This window comes from Colletotrichum chrysophilum, assembly GCF_026319265.1.
Source record: "Colletotrichum chrysophilum strain AFK26 chromosome Unknown scaffold_132, whole genome shotgun sequence".
In the NCBI taxonomy this organism is placed as follows: Eukaryota; Fungi; Ascomycota; class Sordariomycetes; order Glomerellales; family Glomerellaceae; genus Colletotrichum; species Colletotrichum chrysophilum.
The window spans coordinates 108,341-128,169 of NW_026517419.1; the positions used below are offsets into that span (position 1 = coordinate 108,341).

General features: G+C 55.8%; 8 protein-coding genes and 1 non-coding gene across 9 annotated transcripts; 4 read left to right on the forward strand and 5 right to left on the reverse strand.

The window, feature by feature from the left end:
* Positions 1-1,246: 1,246 nt before the first annotated feature.
* On the reverse strand, positions 1,247-3,217 carry COL26b_011191 (uncharacterized protein; the record flags this gene model as incomplete). Its single annotated transcript, XM_053183865.1, has 4 exons — positions 1,247-2,614; positions 2,708-2,924; positions 2,987-3,106; positions 3,186-3,217. 4 exons carry the CDS (start codon positions 3,215-3,217, stop codon positions 1,247-1,249), a joined length of 1,737 nt encoding a protein of 578 aa, XP_053032215.1.
* A 2,555-nt stretch (positions 3,218-5,772) lies between these two features.
* On the forward strand, positions 5,773-6,811 carry COL26b_011192 (uncharacterized protein; the record flags this gene model as incomplete). The annotated part of the gene is made up of 3 exons (XM_053183866.1): positions 5,773-6,325; positions 6,383-6,621; positions 6,674-6,811. 3 exons carry the CDS (start codon positions 5,773-5,775, stop codon positions 6,809-6,811), a joined length of 930 nt encoding a protein of 309 aa, XP_053032216.1.
* A 172-nt stretch (positions 6,812-6,983) lies between these two features.
* On the reverse strand, positions 6,984-7,941 carry COL26b_011193 (uncharacterized protein; the record flags this gene model as incomplete). The annotated part of the gene is made up of 2 exons (XM_053183867.1): positions 6,984-7,702; positions 7,761-7,941. 2 exons carry the CDS (start codon positions 7,939-7,941, stop codon positions 6,984-6,986), a joined length of 900 nt encoding a protein of 299 aa, XP_053032217.1.
* Positions 7,942-10,062: 2,121 nt separating this feature from the next.
* Positions 10,063-11,061, reverse strand: COL26b_011194 (uncharacterized protein; the record flags this gene model as incomplete). The annotated part of the gene is made up of 3 exons (XM_053183868.1): positions 10,063-10,317; positions 10,412-10,564; positions 10,651-11,061. 3 exons carry the CDS (start codon positions 11,059-11,061, stop codon positions 10,063-10,065), a joined length of 819 nt encoding a protein of 272 aa, XP_053032218.1.
* A 2,017-nt stretch (positions 11,062-13,078) lies between these two features.
* Positions 13,079-14,394, forward strand: COL26b_011195 (uncharacterized protein; the record flags this gene model as incomplete). The annotated part of the gene is made up of 2 exons (XM_053183869.1): positions 13,079-14,190; positions 14,244-14,394. 2 exons carry the CDS (start codon positions 13,079-13,081, stop codon positions 14,392-14,394), a joined length of 1,263 nt encoding a protein of 420 aa, XP_053032219.1.
* Positions 14,395-14,597: 203 nt separating this feature from the next.
* COL26b_011196 lies at positions 14,598-14,679 on the forward strand. Its single transcript has one exon. It is a non-coding gene; the product is annotated as a tRNA-Ser (tRNA).
* Positions 14,680-15,114: 435 nt separating this feature from the next.
* On the forward strand, positions 15,115-15,786 carry COL26b_011197 (uncharacterized protein; the record flags this gene model as incomplete). Its single annotated transcript, XM_053183870.1, has 1 exon — positions 15,115-15,786. One exon carries the CDS (start codon positions 15,115-15,117, stop codon positions 15,784-15,786), a length of 672 nt encoding a protein of 223 aa, XP_053032220.1.
* Positions 15,787-16,263: 477 nt separating this feature from the next.
* Positions 16,264-17,757, reverse strand: COL26b_011198 (uncharacterized protein; the record flags this gene model as incomplete). Its single annotated transcript, XM_053183871.1, has 3 exons — positions 16,264-16,874; positions 16,943-17,454; positions 17,552-17,757. 3 exons carry the CDS (start codon positions 17,755-17,757, stop codon positions 16,264-16,266), a joined length of 1,329 nt encoding a protein of 442 aa, XP_053032221.1.
* Positions 17,758-19,106: 1,349 nt separating this feature from the next.
* Positions 19,107-19,679, reverse strand: COL26b_011199 (uncharacterized protein; the record flags this gene model as incomplete). Its single annotated transcript, XM_053183872.1, has 1 exon — positions 19,107-19,679. A coding segment is annotated over one exon (573 nt), but the record flags the coding sequence as incomplete, so codon positions are not given.
* Between the last annotated feature and the right edge of the window lie 150 nt (positions 19,680-19,829).

Sequence of the window (19,829 nt, forward strand, 5' to 3'; positions counted from 1 at the left end):
GTGGCTTCTTTTGGAAATCTGCATGAGGGATTTACGTGTAGTCGGGAGATCGACATGATATTGGATTATTTGCTGGGTGTCTATCCCTATGCAGCGCGATTTCTATTACGCCGCGGGCAGGATATATGGCGGCAAATGCGAGGGGATCTGCAGGTGATTGCTTGGTGAAACGTCCATCAAATATATGCGTCCTCTGAGAAGAAAGTGCCCTGGCTGGACAATGACTCGGGATAAAGTTTCCGTCCACAAACCTAGACAATCCGCGCCAAGAGAAAGATGATCTGATAAGATGATGCCGAGCATCGTGTTCTCCACGTGCTCCACCATGTAAGTTACAAAACTTCCTGTTAAGCATAGAATAGGCAACTTTACACTCATTGCTCTCTCCGGCTCATAACACAGACTTTGGGAATATCAACCAAGGTCTTGGCTCATGGTAATAAGGTAGTGTTCCTCGTTAAAATGACGGAAAGTCCGGACTATCGATTATGAGCTCAAGTATAAGTAGGCGGTCTTATTCGTGAGAATCAAGACGAGTCTCGTCACCCTTCATCAGTGATTAAAACTCGATTGCAATACTTTGAAATCATTTACAGTCCAAAGAAAATGAGACTTCTTCTGCTTCTTGTTGCCGCAGCCAGCGCAATGGCAGCCGCGAAAGGAAACAATGAGAACAAACTCGTCAATCGCCAGTTTACTGGCTGTGACAACTGTCACAACAATCCAGAATACAGTTGCGAGATCATTGACCGCTGCTCCCGCAACGGATGTTGCTAAGCAGCACAAGTCACAACCAACTGTAAGCCTTCTTTGGATAACCGCAGAATATCTACTCAACATCCGATGTAGACTGTACTCCGAGATTATTGCCGTCAAGCCTGGCGGTGAAAGACAATATACGAATGTATGCTTCGAAAAGGGTTGGGCTACAGGGATATTATTGGAGTATACTGTATGAGCAGTAGTCGTCTAAAGCATGTTACGTTGTGGAATGCGATACAGCAACGACACGATTATCTGTCTTCGACACTGTTCATAGTTCTGAGAATCAATCCTGATGTTTCAGCCTGTTATATGAACCTTTCACACCCGGGGCAAATAGTTATCATTAACTAGTTGCCACCACTTGTGACCTTACCAATTTAGCATTTCACGGTCAAACCCTTATTCACCTCGTTGCTTGCATGGGATACGAGTCCATCCACGAAGCCCAGTGCTGCTCGCACTTTCTCAATTCCAGGACCAATCAAACATCTTGCTTCGACCTGCTTTTGAGTCCATGTTTCTTCTGAACGAACTCCGCAACGAGCTCCCCGATCCCGTACGCCGGCATCTGCGTGTGGCCGCTATTCAGCGTTGGCATAAGACTACAGTCGGCGACACGTAGGTTCCTGACACCGTAGACTTGTGCGTAACCGTCCAACACGGCCATAGGGTCATTTTCCTGGCCCAGCTTGCAGGTACCGCCCGGATGGTACGATGTCGAGGCATACTTCTGCACGTGCGACTGCCAATCCTCGTTGGTCTTGTTGAGATGGTGCTCGGCGCCTGCCGGCCAGCCACCCTTGACGATGTCCTTGGTACCGGCTCCGCCCATGGTGATCTCGTTCATAAATTTCACGCCCTCGGCCATCATCAATAGGTCCCGCCTGTCTTCGAGATACCGGGGGTTCACGTAGGGGTTGTCGCGTGGGTTTCTGCTCCGCAGCCGAACTTCGCCGCGGCCTTTGAGGCCGCAAAGGAAGCAGCACATGGCGAAGGCCCACTCGCCAGCCTTAGGGAAGTCAGTGTACTCGGAAGGGCCCCCGTAGCAGATGGTATGGAAGAACTCGAGGTTTGGTTGGGTCTCGGTCAGGTCCATGGGGTCACGGCCCGGCTGTCGTGGGAAGCTGCGCCACTCTTCGCTATCTGCCTCGAGACGGTCATTAAGGCGCGCGAAGGCGAAACCGCCGAAGGGAAAACTGGCCAGCCAGCCGTCCTTGGTGTCTGTCCACTCTTTATACCCGTTTTCGAAGGCGTTGAGGTCGTGGCTGACTCTTGCGTCGTCAGTGAGGTCGGGCTCGTTCAACTCGTAGTAGACAAAGATGAGCTGATGGTCCTGCAGATTTTCTCCGACGCCCGGCAGGTCCTTCACAACGGGAACACCCATCTCTTCAAGATGCAATTTGGGTCCGATGCCAGAACGTAGAAGGATGGCCGGGCTTCCGTAAGTGCCGGCAGAGAGAATGATTTCCTTCTTTGCTTTGATAGTGTGTCTGTGACCGTCGTCCCCGACATACTCGACGTACTTTGCCTCGCCATTTTCAACTACTACCTTGTCCACAGTTGCATGGAGCCTGATAGTGATATTTGGCTTCTCTTGGTCCTTGGTGATGAAATCTGCCGCGGTCGATCGAGTTCCCTTATGCTGGGTCCTCACGGCATGGCCACAACCATTCGCCGCCACGCCCGAACTGAACATATCGGGGATGTAAGGCAGCCCAAAGGACTTGTAGGATTCAATGACTTTGTCGGTGAGTGGGATCGTCTTTCCAGGCTCAATGTGTAGGGGCCCATCCCACCCATGTGCCTCATCATCGTGCGGGAACCAATCCTTGGGATGGAATGTTTCTGCCTGTTTAGAGAAGTACATCAACGTTAGGTTGCCAATATTCCGTGAAGTAATGGATCCAAGTGACAGGAAAGAATACCCAAGGGAGGGACACACCTTTTTCATAGCCCTGAACATCTCCTTACCGCTCCATTGCGGAAAGTTCCAATCGTCGTAGTCTTGCTCGACGCCCCTCACGCAAATTGTCCCATTGCAGCCGCTGCTACCGCCCAAGAATTTTCCCCGTGGCAGATGGATCTCTCTACCTTGCAGACCCGGTTGGGCGGGTGTCCTGAGATTCCAGTCCGTATCGCCTTGGTGGAGGGTAACCCAGCTGCATAACGACGCAGACGCAGTCAGTGTGTGGCTTCTGAAAGTGGTGCCCCGAAGACATACGCGCCAGGCATGTGCATGTTATCCATGTCTTTGCTGTCCTTGCCTGCCTCAAGCAGGAGGACTCTGATGCTCGGGTCTTCGGCCAGACGGGCGGCGACGACGGGGCCGGCGGTGCCGCCTCTGGCAGGTGAAGTCAGCATCACAACTTTCGGCAGGAGTATCCATGGACCTGAGGCGACGGATGGATCAAGTTGCTTACCCACAGATGATGAAGTCAAACTCTTCAGGCATATTTCTGTATGTGTCTATGTGTGTCTCTCGCTTCCGAGACTGAACAGGTTTCGACTACAGTGGGCAGGATGCTAAGAAATAGTACAGGCGACAGCTGAGCATTCGAGTGTCTGCGTGGACACAGCAGTTGGTTCGGTACGGCTGTCATTGTCTGTCGCATTTATATGCGTGTCTCGCCAAGTGAACGAGGCGATTCTGTGAGGGGTAGAACTGCAAGGCGAAGACAGAATGGATGGGATTTTCAACGCGGTGTAACAACGAGGTTGGAGGCAGCGGATAAATGCTCCCGAGGACCTCGCGCGCTCAGTATGCAGCGACTCGGCGCCGTCATATCTTACAATTTGAGGATGTGAGGAGAGATAGAACTAAGAGCGGCAGGGCAGAATTGGCAATCTAACAACGCTATCTCTAAGGCTCTCATCGCTTAGAAGGTCGTCGGTATGCTAACTCAGGAGGCGACAGCACGATCCAGAGCTTCTAGCCCACCCATTTTGAATCACTCTGGAGTTTGATAGTTTATGTTGAATCAATTCCAGAGAACTACACTGTAGCAGAGCTATGTACGTAGTAAATCTCCGCTCTCGAGATCCTCGTGGTAGGCCGGGAAGACCCGCGAGCTAGGCATGCATCTCGTGCTGTCACCCCACTTGTGCGCCTTGGCGAGTCCCTTGGCTCTCTTCTGCCAATTGAGGCTTTGAGGAAATGTGATAAGTGACTTGGTGTATTGGTCAAGCCATTCATGATTTTGTCTCGAAATTTCTCTCACATTCCACAGGGGCTGATTAGTTCCGCGTACCACCGAGGCGTTCTTCTTGCTTTATGCTGGGAAGACCGCACCTAGGACCGTCAATAACTCAGTAGCTGCGGGAAGCTGTTGTCCGGTTCCTTTACCTGCGACATCGCCGCCAATCACTTCCCAATCTTTTGACTGCTAGTGAAATGCCTCATCGAAGAAATATATTTACGTTTTGTCTTAATCTATCTGCAAGTTCAACTACTTTGTTGCATGAGTGACCCGGCCTGGGCAAGCTATCAATAGGAATCTTGCTATTCGGACGGATACTTCTAGCTGAACAAGCGGAGAACTGCCTGCGGTACATCAGGTCTAACATTTACTCACATCTTGATTAATACCATTACCCCCTCCCCTTCGTCCATGTTCTTCTCCCTCTCTATCTCCTTATCCCTGGCGTCATCGTCCTCGTCGTCCTCGTCGTCCTCGTCGTTATTGTCCTTGTCATCGTAGTTGTTGTCGTTATCGTCATTGTCTTCCCTGTTATCGTCTGTGCCTATTACCCGCCTGGACAACTACTTAGGGATATCCGCTGGGATAGCAAAATTTGTCAATCAACGAGACCGCGCGATTTGTTGAAGTAATAAAATCCAAATTTGACAGATAATATGCTATCGCTGTTGCAGCAAACCCGGGGTTTGACATGCTGGGCTGGGGGTCTTGAATCTTGCACAGCCCACATCCCTGAGCCGAAAAGATAAGCGCCAATCCTCGTACGTCGCCTCGAGGCGGAATACAAATTCCTATCTCTGGACAACACCCCAAACCTGACTTTACCCAATTCATACTCTGAACAAAAACGGCTTGCAAAGCCACAGGCCATTCAGAGACTTGAACTCAGATAAGACATCAATGGCTGGAACTTACTAAAGCATGCTGCCTGCACTAGGTGCGACAGCATCATACGAATACACGACCTTTAGAGGTTCTCAGACTTGTCTCTTTTTTGTGCAAAATGTTGTCCGTTAGACAGATCCTCGTGTACGGGATCATTTTCTCATCCGGTAAGCTCCAGTCCCCTTATTGACACCAACATTTCTGAGCTCAACGTGTCAGCAACCATCATCGGCTATGATTCCGGATATCTCAATGGCGTGCTCGGCTCCCAAGACTTCACCAAAATCTACGGCATTAGAGACGGCGAAACAGAGCCCATGTACTTGACGCCTTACACCCGCAGCACGTTCTCTGCGTTGTTTGTCGTCGGAGCTCTTGTGGGTTGTCAACTTGTTCCGCTGCTCACAAGTAGTAGTAAGTGCTCATCAACTCCGCTTCGTCGGCAGTGCATGTTGCTGGGCGCTTGCTGATGTATGCCAGTCGGTCGTAGAGGCAACTTGTACGCGGCATCTTGCACTTACGCCGTTGGCGTGGCTCTTCAGACTGCAGGGCTTGCTCCGGCGGTATTCATCGTGGGCCGCGTCCTGCTTGGCGTCGCCCTTGGTCTCATATCCGTTACGGTCTGGCCCCTTCACCCCTCCCATGTTTATACTGAGCCACTGAACGATATGCATCAGGTCCCGGCCTACCTTATGGAATGCTCTACTCCGACGAATAGAGGCCAGCTGGTGGCGCGCTATTCACAGTTCCTCACCACAGGCAACGTTCTGGCGTGCGCGATCAGCCTTGGTACCTCAAAGTACGCCGACTCTCGAAGCTGGCGTGAGTCATCCCGAACCCGAAGCAATACACAGCCTCTGATTCCAACACAGGCATCACGATCGCGTTCCAGCTGGTTTTAGCATTGACCGTGTTCATCGGCGTTATGTTCTGTCCCGAGTCGCCATTACTGCTGGCCAGAAAGAACAAGATCGCCGAAGCGCGGCGCGCCCTCGCCATCCTTCGCAACGCAGACACAAACTCATCGGAAGTCGATGAGGCTATGCTTGATATTGAAACCCACATAGCAGATCAGCACGTCAACGGAAGCGCGCGGTTTGTTGAGTGCTTCCAAGGGACGGACCTGAGACGCACCCTCATCGGCGTGGTCATGTCTTTCTTCACGATATCGACTGGCATCACCTTCTGGTTCGGCTACGGGACGACCTTCTTTGCAGCTGCAGGCGTCGACAACTCGTATTTGATATCCCTCATTCTCGCGATTACCAACTGCGTTTTCACGGCGCCGTCCATGTATCTCATCGAGCGTCTGGGAAGACGAAGATCCCTGATCGGGGGCGGTGTTCTCATGGGAATTGCCCAACTGCTGACCGCAATCATTCACAACGCTGCTCCGGACAGCAAGGCGGATAAGACGATGTTAGTCGTTGGCGCAGTGTTCTTCATCGCATCTTATGCGCCGACTTGGGGGATCGGGGGTTAGTAGACCCGCACCACGAACTGTGCTATTTCAAAGCGGCTGACAGTATGTGTAGGTTGGCTACTAATGGCAGAGCCGTTTTCAGACCGCGCGAGAAACCACCAATCGTCCATCGTTCTGACGGCATACTGGATCATCACATGGCTCGTTGGCTTCGTCACGCCGTACATGGTTGATGAGACTGCTGGAAACCTGGGAGTCAAGATCTCCTATATCTGGTTCGGTATGACCGTGCTGTCCCTTGTGTGGGCCTACACCTGCGTTCCGGAGCTTGCGGTGCTTTCAAGATTGGAGGTAAGACTAGTCGAACCAGGTCTGGCTCCCAACTTGTTACTGACTTTAACAGATTGATAAGCTGTTTGAGGAGAGAGTCCCTGCGTGGCGGTCAAGGGAGTGGCAGAGACAGCTTCGAACTATTCAAGCCATCGAGGCAGAGTCGGACAAGGGTCCTACCGTTGAGGAGAAGATGCCATGCAAAGAGTAATGAGGGGTTTCGGGATATTGGAATCGGGAAACGCATTGCGATGTCACAAAAGGAGGATTGCAATTGGGCATCCTCTGGCCATTTAAAGGTGCTCTCATGTATTTGATTTCATATCTCATAAATTACTCTCACATCACATCTCATGTTCACCATCATCCCTCTTATTCACACCCTACGGCAGGCATGACAGGAAGCTGCCAAGCCTGTCCAGAACAGGCTGCTGCTTCTCCTTAGGCGCAGTAGACTTGTCTGAGTCACCAACACTGATGGAGATGTAGCATCCCGCGGTGCCCACAACCGTGTTCTCCCACGGCAACCTATCGCTGCTACCACAGGTGCCGACGTCCGGGTTCAGGGTGACGGGGTTGATGCGGCTGAGCACCCACTTGAAGTCGTCCGCGTTGTTGCACGCGGTATCGGTAACAGCGGGGAAGTTGACATTCAGCCAGACCTTCTCGGGGAGGTACGGCGCGCCGCCGCTGACGATCTTGTCGACGAGGCGCTTCGCGAGCTCGCCGTAGACGGCGCTGCGGGCCGGCACGGGGGAGGTGTTCCAGGCGAGGGTGCCGGTGGAGGCGCCGGAGAAGGCGATGGCAGGGATGTTGCGCTCGTTGGAGGCGAAGACGGCGGTGCCGACGGTGCCGGAGACGAGCACGGACAGCCACAGGTTGGAGCCGACGTTGGGGCCTGAGACGGCGAGCTCGGGGGCTGCGCCGTTGAAAACCTCGCCGGCGAACTGGTCGATGCCGTAGCGCATCGAGGTCGCGGGGAACGAGTTGACCCAGCGCAGGTCGGTCTGTGTCTCGTTGACGCCGATGGGGCCGCTGTTGGCGGGGCAGCTGTCGTACTGGCAGGCGGCGGTGCGCGGGTCGGGCTCGGCGTCGCTTGAGCCTGGGTTGGGGTTAGTTGGGAGGGTTCAATGTGAGGGTCACGGAGGAGGAGGGCGTACCGGAGCCGGACTTGTTCTCGGCCGGGGCGGAGAGGAGGACGTTGTGGCCGGAGGACTTCAGGGCCTGGTTGAAGGAGCGAGCGTACAGCTCAGCCCAGCCGTCATCGTTGGACTGGACGATGCGGATGCTCTGGACAGCGAGGGCCTGCGCAAGCAGCGCAAAGGTGGTGGCGGCGCGCATCGTGATGACGGGGATGATGAGGTGGGCAGAGTGGCGGCTCGGGGGGAGGGAGGGGTTTGAGAGAGTGTGTGTGAGAGGCCGAGGGCGTTTGGCTTGAAGGCGTGAGTAGAAACAAGACACAAAACGTCGCCGGCGATCGGCCGAGTTTAAGTAAACGGACTACGGCAAGTTGGAACGGCCATGGAGGCCGGCACCCCGGTTGATTAAGATCTTGGTAGAAGAAGCTTCTCCACGAACCACGCCTGACACGTGCCATTCGCCCACAGCTACGCCCACCGGTGATCCCTCCTCATCCGACCTTGTCAATCATCTGTCAAGTGCCCAACCCCCCAGGTGCATGACGCATCTGCAAGCGGTAGAAGGGAATACGGCGATCATTGAGCTTGGCCTCGTACGCTGAATACGCAAAGAGAAGATTAGCGTATTCTGTATTGGCTTGGGCAGTATGCGGGATGCAAAAGCGGCATCCAATGAAGGATGCGTTCGCGGCGGCGCCCCTGAATCCACGAAACCTTGTCCGCCCCCTCAAAAAGCCCAACCCCAAAGCGCGACCGAACGAACCGAACTAATAACTGGACACAGCTGAGAGCTACACTACGAGCTTCCTGTTTGACATCCCGGGGGAAGCACGCCATTCGCCGGAGCTCTGCTCACGTGGGTCTTGGCCTGTTGGAGTCGTTGGAGATGACCTTCTCGATATTTCGACCTGTCGATATTAAATCAACGGCCACCGATGCCGCAAGGGGGAGGCAGTGCCGATGGAGGATGCGACCGTGGACGGGAGGGACCGGGGTCAGGGCCGCTTCCCGTTCGCTGCGCGCAGGGATGATGGCGGGACTCTTCATACCAACGGTAGCCAGCGGGTTTAATAGTTTCTTGGGGGGTTGGCCGTTTCTGAACATGCGGTTGTATTCTGCATCGTGATTGACTCGTGAGAGATATGGGGAAAATATGGCAAAGTCTAGCGTGCTGCGTGGTCAGCAAGCAACAAGGTTTCTCGATCTTGGATATTAATTGCGATTGATGAGCTGACAGCTGGACAGGTTAATAAGCTCTTCGTCTTTTCGGGTATCTTTGCCGTTCATTGAGTCGCGCACTTTATCTCGACATTGATTACAGATAGAATCATTGATTATTCTTCTCTCGACTTCGCACACGATTCAACAGCAGCTGCCGCGATCCGACTTAGACAAAAGCTGAGCCCGAGTCTCCGCTCTGCACAGCTCGCGACCAGCAATCGCCAACTCTTGAAACCGCGGCATCCCCGAATCGAAGGCCTCCCAGCCCGACTCCTGGCCTGTGCTTCTTCCTGTAATGGCAGATGGCAAAAGAGCAAAGCCACACCAGCCATGCTGAGGCTCGTCTCATGTGCCACTTTCAGTGACGTCAATTGGAGAGCTGATTCGCCCAGCTGTGATAGTCACCGTGTAGTATTGGGCGGGATATGTCGAGGAGGACGCCAACACTGCAGGGTGCCGGGGACAACCATACAACTAAGAGCAAAACTAATCGTCAATTCGAAGCAGCAGTCTATGGTTCATCGTTCAGCGCCTTCTTTTTCGGGAAAACTGATGGAATGTCGTCTCTGACTGTCGTCCTCGGCTCGGAGGTAAGGGGAGCATGCGCCTTGCTCCGAGTTGAGCGATGTCACTGCACAAATTTGGAAGGACAGGCAAGGGCAAGGACCGGGCCATCTTCGACATGTGAACTAATTCGGGTCGCGACATCAAGTTGGCCGTGTGCACGTGTGGCAATTATTCACTATGGCTATTCATCTTCCTCGTCGGCTACGCATTTACTTTCATCTTCTTAGTAGATTGCCCATCCCACACACTTGCTAACACCACATCGAGAATCTAACATCATGCCAGTCTCTCATTGCAAAAAGTCGGACGGCACCTCCGGTCCTAGCAAAAAGTCAGTAACAACTCCCACACTATCAACAACAAACACTTACCCCAGACGTGCAGGTTATCCGGTGACGCCGGGTTGTGATGCGTCTCCTCCGTGTCGTCGAGCAAGTCGCCGTCGACGTAGTGCTCCATGATGAAGCCGGACGGGTCGAACCTGTCTCTCTTATCAGTCCCAACATTCTCAGCCTCTGCTCTGTCCAACACAAACTCACCAGTAGTCAAAGATCTGGCTGCCCATGATGTGCCTCCCCACGCCCCAGCAGTTCTTGTACCCCTGGTGCCGCAGCCAGTCGTGGCCCAGCACCTGCGCGTCAAAGTCGTGCGTCTCGAACGACGAGTGGTGCACGTGGAACTTGGGGCCCTCGAAGAAGAAGAAGCAGTGGTGATCGACGTATTCCTTGCCGCGGCCGAGGCGGAAGAAGACGGTGACCTTCTTGTCCTTGTTGTCAGGCGCGTGTACGAGCTGCGCAGATTCCAGTCAGTCTGGGTGTCTTCATGCCTCCTTTCCCCCCCTTTGCCTTCAGAAGTCTGAAGCAAAGATGAAGATGGCTTCTTACCTCGCTGGGGTAGAAGTTGAAGTTGCTCGTGTAGAACTCGTACGCCTTGTCAAAGTTGGTCAGGCACACGCCAAAGTGGCCCAACTTGTGCACCGGCGCGGGCCGTTTCGTGAAGCGCTGCTTGTGGTTGACCTCGCGATGCTTCTCCGTCGGCTACCACACCCAACCGCGTTAGCAAACACTCTCCCCCTTTAATTCCCCTCTCCCTCCGACATAACGCTTCACTTCAAGGAACTCACAAAGTTGAACTTCAAATTTGGAAATCCAGGATCTCTCCTCTCCACCGCGGTCTGCCCATACACCAAATGGAACGGCCACCCGTCCACCGGGTCCTTGAACGTCACGCACTTGCCGCCGCCCTGCACCTCCCCTAGCTCGTAGATCTCGCTCGCGCCGGGCAGCGTCTTGGCCGCGTGCTCGAGGTCGTCGAGCGACTCGACGACGAACGCCGGACCCCCGAACTCGTCCTCCTCCGCCTCCTCCGCGCAGAGCACCACCGGCTCGGTGCCGTAGCCGCGGTAGTACGTGCGCTTGCCGACGCGCGCCGTCTCGTAGAAGCCGAAATCGTCGTAGAAGGCGCGCGCGGCGTCGATGTTTTTGTGTTTGTAGTAGACGTGGGCGATGCGCACGAGTTGGATCTTGCGGGACATGGTGTGCGGTTGTGTACTTCTCGTCTTCGTGTTATGCGATGTGTGATGAATGTTAGTTTGAGCTTGAGGGGCGGAAATCGCGACCGGGTCAACAGAGGCTTGAACTGTCTGAAAGCTTCGGGGTCTTCTTATATCATCCGTCTCTTCACTCTACTTCGCAAATGCCGTTGGAGAACGGGGGGCATGTGGAGGGAAAGGGGTGGGAGGACATCAGCCAGTTTAATTCCCCCGCACTACCCCACCACAGTCCATCGGACGTCACGCAGCGCTCGGTACTTGCGCAGTGGCACTAGAACAGTCCGGCTCCGCGGGAACCAACCCAAGACCCCTTGTTTTTCTTTTCATGGACCAGGTGGCGTCTTTTGTGGTGGTTGCTGTGGCCGGGAAACTTCAGATGGCGCCGTGCCGAGAAACTCAGACCGCTGGGGGGCTGAAAGAGAGCGTGGCGTCGGGGACGGACATTTTGGTCGAGGAAGGGCGTCGTTGCCCGGGTTCCCGAACACGCCGAGGAAGGTATTGTTTGTTTGAATGTGCGGCTGCTGCAAGCTCTGCCATCGGTTGTGTGACAAAAAGCGTCAGATGTTTGCAAGTCTGCGTGAGTGGAATTGCCGGGCATTGTTACCGGACGAGCACACAGTGTGTATCAGAGCTTCCTCATCTCATTCAAGCTGTGGGAGCTGTCATGTGTGTGGCCATAGCTTCGGAATCAAAAAGTAGCCTCCGATGTGAGATGCGACACATAAAGTTTGGCCTGTGGTTGCTTGGGATCGGCTTCTTAAACATTTCGATGTGATGGTGGTTTTACGGATTTACGGGTTTACAAGCAATGCGTGGTTGGAGATGGGGTGAGCTTCTGCCGAGGCAGTTGGGAACGTTGCTAAAGAGGCATGAAACAAGTCGCCTGGTTCTTCAATGCTGTGAGAGGCTCCCTTGAATCAATTCCTGGCTTGGTGCACATTGGAAATGGCTTTTTTAGAGTAGATGTATCGTGCCCGGCGTTCTTTCAATACCGGCCTCCATCTCCGGATTAACGGGGCGGAGGTGGGGCCGGTCCCGGGCCGCGGCACGAGAACACCGCCAAACATGCGAAGTTGCCCCGGGATAATCTGCAGAGAAACCAACTGATATCGCGCCGTGATTTGGTACACCCTACCTCAAGCCTATCAATAACTCCAACATGGTCATCATACCCGCGCAACATCACCTCCACTTGCCCGTATCGGCACAGTGCCGGTCGTACCCACTGGGCCGGGACACGCGGAAGACATACCCAGCCCCGCGTTTCTGAATCTCCCCAGATCTTGCTGGAGTAGGCCAGAAAACAAACTAATGAGATGCAAATTGGCTCCGCGGACAGCTGTGTTTGATGAAAGCCACGGATACCAGCACTCCAGTCTAACTCCTTCGACGCGGGGAACTAGGACAGGTTTCCGCCGATTCAAGTCAGACGTAATCTTTTTCTGGAGGCCAAGAGGCAATGCCGTCAGCTCAATTTTGGAGTCTCTGCATGTGCTATTGAGGGTCTTTGGTCGACAAGCAGAATCTCTGCTCCTCCAATTGGGTCGCAGCTCCGGTTTGCTGACCACCTTCATGCAAAGTACCTAGATCATCGAAAGACAGCACATTGCCAAGATCGAGAAATGGCTTTTGGGATGACAGTTTAACGATACGAATGTCTCCTGTGAGGAAACACGCACCATCGCAGAATTTACGACAGGGAGGAATCAACGCTGACTGGCAGACGACCTCATGGTTGATCCAAAGCTATACAGCAATTGGCTATGTTGATGGAATGTTCAGAGCAGAGATTGGTGCATCCAGGCCCTAATGAGCCATGGAGCATCAACTTCATGCAGTCAACCTGCGTCTTCACGATCCTCTTGCGTTGCGATCGATCAGGAGGTTAGCGATGGTGGTCAGCCCAACATGACAGTCCACATACAAAATCAAGAACAGCTCACGTCAACCAGCCATCCCCGCAATCGAATCCCGACAACCATCGCCAACCCAACACACAATGATCGACTTCACCCTTTCCGACTCGCAGCGCACAGCCCGCGCCAACGCTGCAGCCTTTGCCTCCCAACTCCTCCACGGCGCCTACGCCTCCTACACCAAACTCCCCAACGATGGGGTCACCCGCTTCCTCTCCACCAAGCCCCTCTTCGAGACCGCCGTCCGCGCCGGCGTGATCAAGTCCCTCGTGCCCCCACACCTCGGCGGCACCGGCGGCACGCTCCTCGAATCAGCGCTCGTCACGGAGGAGCTCTTCGCCGTGGAGCCCGGCGTCGCGCTGAACCTGCTGACGGACAGTCTGGGGCTCATGCCGCTGATCTTCTCGTCCGCGGAGGATTCCCTCAAGAAAGAGCTCGTGGCGCCGTTTCTGGCGGCTGAGGGGGCCCCGTTGGCGGCGTTCCAGTGGTCTGAGCCCGGCGGCACGGCGAACTTCTTCGAGAAGGGCGGGAGGGGCGCGCAGACGGTGGCAAGGCGCCAGGGTGATAGGTGGGTTGTCAACGGCGAGAATATCTGGGCGGGGAATTGCACAGGGTGGGATGGTCGCGGGGCGGATGTGCAGACTGTGTTCTGCCGAGACGGCGATGGTGATAGCGGCGACCTGGTGAGTTCGGCGATGCTGCTCGCTATCCCGCGCGCCGTCTTAGACGAGAATGACGAGGGCGCGTTTCGGGTAGTGAAGTACATCGAGACGCCGGGCTTCACGGCGCACTGCGGCCCGCACGTCGCCTTCACTGACCTGCGCGTGCCGGAGAAGTACGTCGTCGCAAGGGGCCCTGAAGCAGTGCGGATTGTCGAGATGGCGTTCGCGGCGACGGGGGCCATGGTCGGGGCCATGGGGGCCGGCATCATGCGCACGGCGTTCCGGTCCGCGTTGCGCTTTGCCAAGGAGAACAATCAGGGCGGGAGCGTCAAGGTCCTCGAGAGGCAGTCTGCGGCGGACCTGTTGGTCTCGCTGAAGACGAAGATTGACACGGCGCGGCTGATTAGCTGGAAGGCGGCGCACGCAGTGGACAATGGCGAAAAGGACGCCGTGGAGCTGTGCTCGCAGGCGAAGATCTACGGGTCTGAGGTGGCGGTCGAGGGGGTTGCGGAAGCGATGAGGGTCATTGGGATGTAAGTGTCTGCTGTGAACGTCTCTTTTGGTGGAATTGCTAACGGGGATGCAGAGCGTCTTGGTCGTACGAGTATCCATTTGCCAGACTTGTGCAAGAGGCGGCCGTGTTGCCCATCTTTGACGGCGGCAACCAGGGCGTCAGGAGGAGGGTTGTGCAGAAGGCGATGTTGGCGGACGACTACGATCCATTTGGCGACCTCTAAGAGGTATTCGGTCGGACTTGGGATACCACAAGGTGTGAGTGCCAGGGATTCACACCCAAAGGAAGAGTTTACGGGCGTGATCTTGTCGGGAATTGGGCATCGAACAGGGTCAATATCTGATGATGATGGAATGTGGGCGGTACGCTCCATAGTCTACCAATTCGGACCCTCCTGCAAGTCCGCCTTTCAGCGGACACCCATCTGGCGTTGTGGCAGAGTGGTCTAATGCGCAAGACTAGAAATCTTGTTCCTTCGGGAGCGTCTGTTCGAATCAGGCCAACGTCGATATCTTTTGCCTTTTGCGGTCCATGGCCGTTCTAAATGTTCTTACTGTCTCTGTGCCAATGGTATCGAAATGATGTTTTGTCCCGGATTTCATTCCGCCAAGTTCTTCGTCCGATCTAGCTGTTTCGTTCGCTTCCCGTGCGGCCTGCCCGCCGAGAGTTTTCGATGCGCGGCCCGGGGGTCAAATCACCGCAGGACCCCGCCGTTGGAGCCAATGCGCTAGCTGCCCCGGCAGTGACGAAAAAAAGCGCCCGCCGCAATTTATCGCTCTGCCCCTCCAAACAGTAATTCCCGTCAGCATCTACACCCACCCAGCCTCGATAACGACGATAACCCAAACTCCCATTCTGCGTCCACGACATCACCCACGCCAATCCAACGCACCTCGCATCTTCCCATATACAAGACGTCCCACGAGGGCGCTCCCTCCACACAATGCCCAAAAAGCTCTCCAAAACCCCGCAAGGAGGCAGCACATCCACCCTCGGCAACGGCACGCCCTCCACCTCGACGACCGCCTCGCTCTCCCTCCCGCGCATCCTCACCGACGACCTGCCGCTGCCCAAGCTCATCGTCTTCGACCTCGACTACACCCTCTGGCCCTTCTGGGTCGACACCCACGTCTCGGGCCCGCTCAAGGCGAACGCCGCGCACTCCGCCGCGACGGACCGCCACGGCGAGTCCTTCGCCTTCTACGCGGACGTCCCGCGCATCCTGTACACCCTGCCGCTGGCGGGCGTGAAGCTCGCGGTCGCGTCGAGGACCAGCGCGCCGGAGCTGGCGCGGGATATGCTGAAGCTGCTGCACGTGCCGCCGCCGAGCGCGGAGGAGGGCGGGAGCGGGAAGAAGGAGAAGGCGCGGAAGGCGCTGGAGTTTTTTGATGGGGGGCTGGAGATCTATCCGAGTAGTAAGATCCGGCACTTTGAGGCGATTTTCCGCAAGACGGGGATCCCGTTTACGGAGATGCTGTTTTTCGATGACGAGAGCAGGAATCGGGATACGGAGAGTTTGGGGGTGACGATGCATTTGGTCAGGGACGGGACGAGTTGGGCGGAGATTGAGAAGGGCGTGGCGGAGTGGAGGAAGAGGAGGGGGTATACGGGCTAGGGCGTGTGTGTACCCCGTGGCTGCACGAGAATGATTGACGACGGCGAGAGCGATAGAATCTACACGCGAGGATAAAACGGTACATAGAGGCGTTGGGGTCGGTAAGGTTTCGGGCATCCCAGTTCCACGGACGCGGGGAGGGTTCGCCAGACGTATGACGGGACGGGACGATCACACCGAGATCTGATCTCAGGGTCTTCTGGCTTTGAATGAGATGATGCGACGTCTTTCTTGATACCATGCACTTCTAGAGATGAAATCAAACGATGTTTTTTGGTATTTCAGAACTAAAAACTCCAGCCCATGTTGTTGCTCCGTCGTCCGACGACTGACCAAAGCCAGATGTAAATTAATAGGACCATCGAACCCTCGGGGGTATATATATGATAAGAACCGTTTCCCAAACCACACCCAAAAGCAATCGCCTCCTGCCCGCATATGCATCCCCCTCTTTTCTAAATTCTACTCGGAAATCGTCTATGCCAGACCCACGGGCGCCGTCGTGCTGCCGTTGGTGTGCTTCTCGGTAATCTCCTTGGTCTCGGAGATGGACAGCTTCGACAGCTCGTCCTCGCCATTCGTCGTCGCCGCCTCGGGCTCGGTAATCTTGACGGGCTCGGTCTGGGTGCCCTCCGTCACGGCGCCGTCCTTCTCGTCAACCGGCACGGTCGTGGTCGTCTCCACCGCGACACCGTTCGTCTTGGCGGGCGGCCACGTGCGCGGCACCGAGGCGATGAGCTCCTCCTGCTCCTTGCCGTTGACGCAGCCAATGCCGAAACACTCGACGCGGGTGCCGTCCGCGGTCTCGCGCCAGACGGCGGGGCGGCCGGTGAAGGCCGTGTGGCCGTTCTCCCAGCGCACGACGCCCTCCCACGCGGGGTCGACGGTGGGCTGGTCGCCCCAGGCGAACTCGAGCTGGCCGCCGTACTTCTTGGGGATGTTGCGCGGCTCGACGAACTGCTCGAGCGTCGGGAGGACCTCGTGCGGGGAGAGGATGAAGATCTTGGAGACGGTGATGGGGTCGAACCAGCGCTTGACCCAGCCCCAGACCGTGGAGAAGAAGACGGGCGCGCCGATGATGAAGATGCCTGGGTGACGTCAATGACTGCGCGAACGCGCGAGGGTTTAGGGGACAAGCAAGAGGGTAAAAACTCACGGTCAAGAGTCTCGGGGTAGTGCGCCGTCGCGATCTGACTGGCGGCCTGCATGTGGCTCTTGAGGTTCCAGAACTGCTTCAGGCTGACGCCCGAGATGTCGACAATGTTTGTGCTCAGGGTGATGGGGGTGTCGTTGAAGTCGCGGTCCTGCAGCTGCGTCGAGAAGGGCTGGTTGAAGCGGGTGAGGTTCTCGTAGAGGGCGAACAGGCGCAGCAGGCCCTGCGGGGTCTTGCCGTCCCACTTGGCCTTGCTGAAGGTCTCCTTGCCGGACTTCTCGTAGGCGGCGATGGCCTTGGTGTCGAGGTGCTTGATCTCAAAGAGGTACAGCGGGATGCCGCGGCGGTCGCGGCGGCCGGTCCATTGCGGGTACAGGCGGCGGCTCTGCTCGTAGGCGTCGAGCTCGATGGTGTGGTAGAGGGTGTCGATGTCGCTGCCGGCGCGCCACTCCTCCGTGTCCTTGAACTGCGTGAGGGCGTCTGCGGGGACCCAGCTGCGGGCTCTGAGGTATCGCCTATTGGAGGGGGGAAACAGTCAGCTTTTCGTGTGTCCCGGTACATCCGGCGCAAAGAGAAAAATCGAGGGAGGGAAAAACGTGTAAAGCGGCTCACAGAAGTGTTTGGTCGTCGTGGGACGCAGGCGGGCCTGGCTTGTACAGCCCCTTCTCCTCGACCAGCTGCTTGAAGGCGACGAGCTGCGCCTCTTCGTGCTCGTTGAGGTGGCCCAGATGGCCGCGCGGGTAGCCGTGTTCGGCGACGACAGTCGAGGCGTGGGATTTCACCTTGGAGGCGGGGTCGGAAGTCGCGGTATCGGCCATATTTTTTTTTGTGGTGTGTGTGGTTTTATCGTGCTCTTTTTTCGTCAGTCCTTTATCAAGATGTGATGTCGGATCTGTGTCGGCGGTGTGCGACAGGCAGGTTTCTGTTTGGGGAAACAAAAGGTCGTATTTCCTCCGTCAGCCGGCGTCAGCAAGCAGCGCAAGGTGTGCGAGGTCGCTCTGGAAAAGATCGGGGGCGGCGGCGGCCTCGAGGCGGACTGCGAACTTTGACATGGTGGGCGGGCAGGCGGGCGTTGGCGGGACGGACGGGATCTTGTTGGGTCCCATTCCCTCCCTCTTGCAGGTGCAGCGCAGGTAGAGGTGCAGGTGCAGGTGTGGAAATTTGATGTGTAATCGGCGTGGGAGAGAGATCCATGGATCCCGCTATGCCGTTCCCGTTGAAGTCGCGAGGAGATGACCGGGTTCCTTGTGACCGCCCCCCTGTCGCCTGTCAGTCAGCGGCAGCCTTTATCACCACCCGTGCCGCCCGGGGTCATTCGCCCGAACAGCCCGACGCAGCTGCCCAATCAATGACGGCGAGAAAGCGTCCTTACGTCATACAACTCGGCCGACATTCATCCACCTCGAACTTTTTGTTCTGTTGTCCGCGATCCTGAACTGAACTTTGCGAATAACTCCAACCTTCCCTTCCATCAGGATCATGATACATACGATAATCCCGTCCTGCACCACAACGCCTCCACATGCATCTCGTCTCAACCATCAATCTCACCTGCAGCAGTGAAGCGCGCATGCCCGCCCGGCGCGACGCCACTGCATCCTTCCGCCTATCGTACAGCCAATGGGAACAGAAGCAGTGGAAACATCGCGTGCGAGTCATTGTGGGGCCTCACTGTTCAAACACAACCCGCAATGGACAGCACATACGGCTTATGAGAAACCAAACATCCGGTCGACCACTCTGCAGGCGAGTCTGAAGTCGCGTGTGCAAAATGCCTCAGGGTTTCCCTGTGATTATTGACGTTGAACCAAACACACCGCCCAGTTATCCCCCTCAAAAAGTAATGAATCCCACGCGTGCAATGTGGAGGTATTTCATGCGTCTGGAGGCTTTATCCCGACTCTGCGGCTGCTTCCACATGGCCTTCTCGCCAATGACGTGTCGCGAATGTGAATCCACATGGCTCGTTCGGGCAGGCTAGTGCGAGCTTCTCGAGTCGTGGCCTCTGTCTGGGGTTGATACAGCTACATCACGGTCTTGATCTTGCTTCAAGGACTGCATGCGAAAGTTGAGCAATTGAAATGTGACTTAGACAACTTCTGCTGGGCCCTGCGACTTTGAAATGACAGAGCCAGGCTTCGTGATGGCTCGAACATTTGCTTACTTTTCACATCTCTGAGCAGCTTTCAGCTAGCCATTCCTCGCGTAAGTCTTCCAGTCGCAATATTGCTTCCGGCAGACTCTCCTTGTCAACAAAATCCAGCTTGCTAGCATGGCCATCGATGATTTCGGAACTTTGGCCTTCCCTCAAAGTCACTAAGGGCTTCTTGAGCAACTTTCGGCTGAGATGCTGCTTCAATGCCGTCTGCAGCGGCTGCAAAGATTCCTCCGTGTCATTCAGTATCAACTCCAGCTCACGTGCCGCGCCAACCTCCAGGCCAGCCAACTCGCTCGCTTGCAGCGCTATCTCGCATGTGTTGAAAGCTTCAAAAGCAGCCAGTGGCCACTCCAGGCAGCCACGACCCTCCAAAAAGTCCATCGTCCAGAGACCCCGGTCGATAAAGGACGTGTCCGCCGAAAAGAGACAACTCCAGTGCAGCTTCTTCAGGAAGAACTCTGCGGGCGTCAGAGGCCCCTGCCAAGACCACACTCTGTTCGTATTGACGCCGCGCTCCATGAGAAATTCGACCTTGGCGCGGAACAAGCTGGGAACTTCCTCGTCCAGGGCGTTCCGCCAGACCTGGCCGACGTTGTTGTTGTTGTTGTTGTTGTTGTTGTTGTATTTAACGCCGAGGCGGCAAGGGCGCAACCGCCCTTGCGGCCGACCTCCCGAAGGGTATATGGCGTGAAGGGCCGCAGGCTCAAGCTATATACTCTAAAGTACACTCCT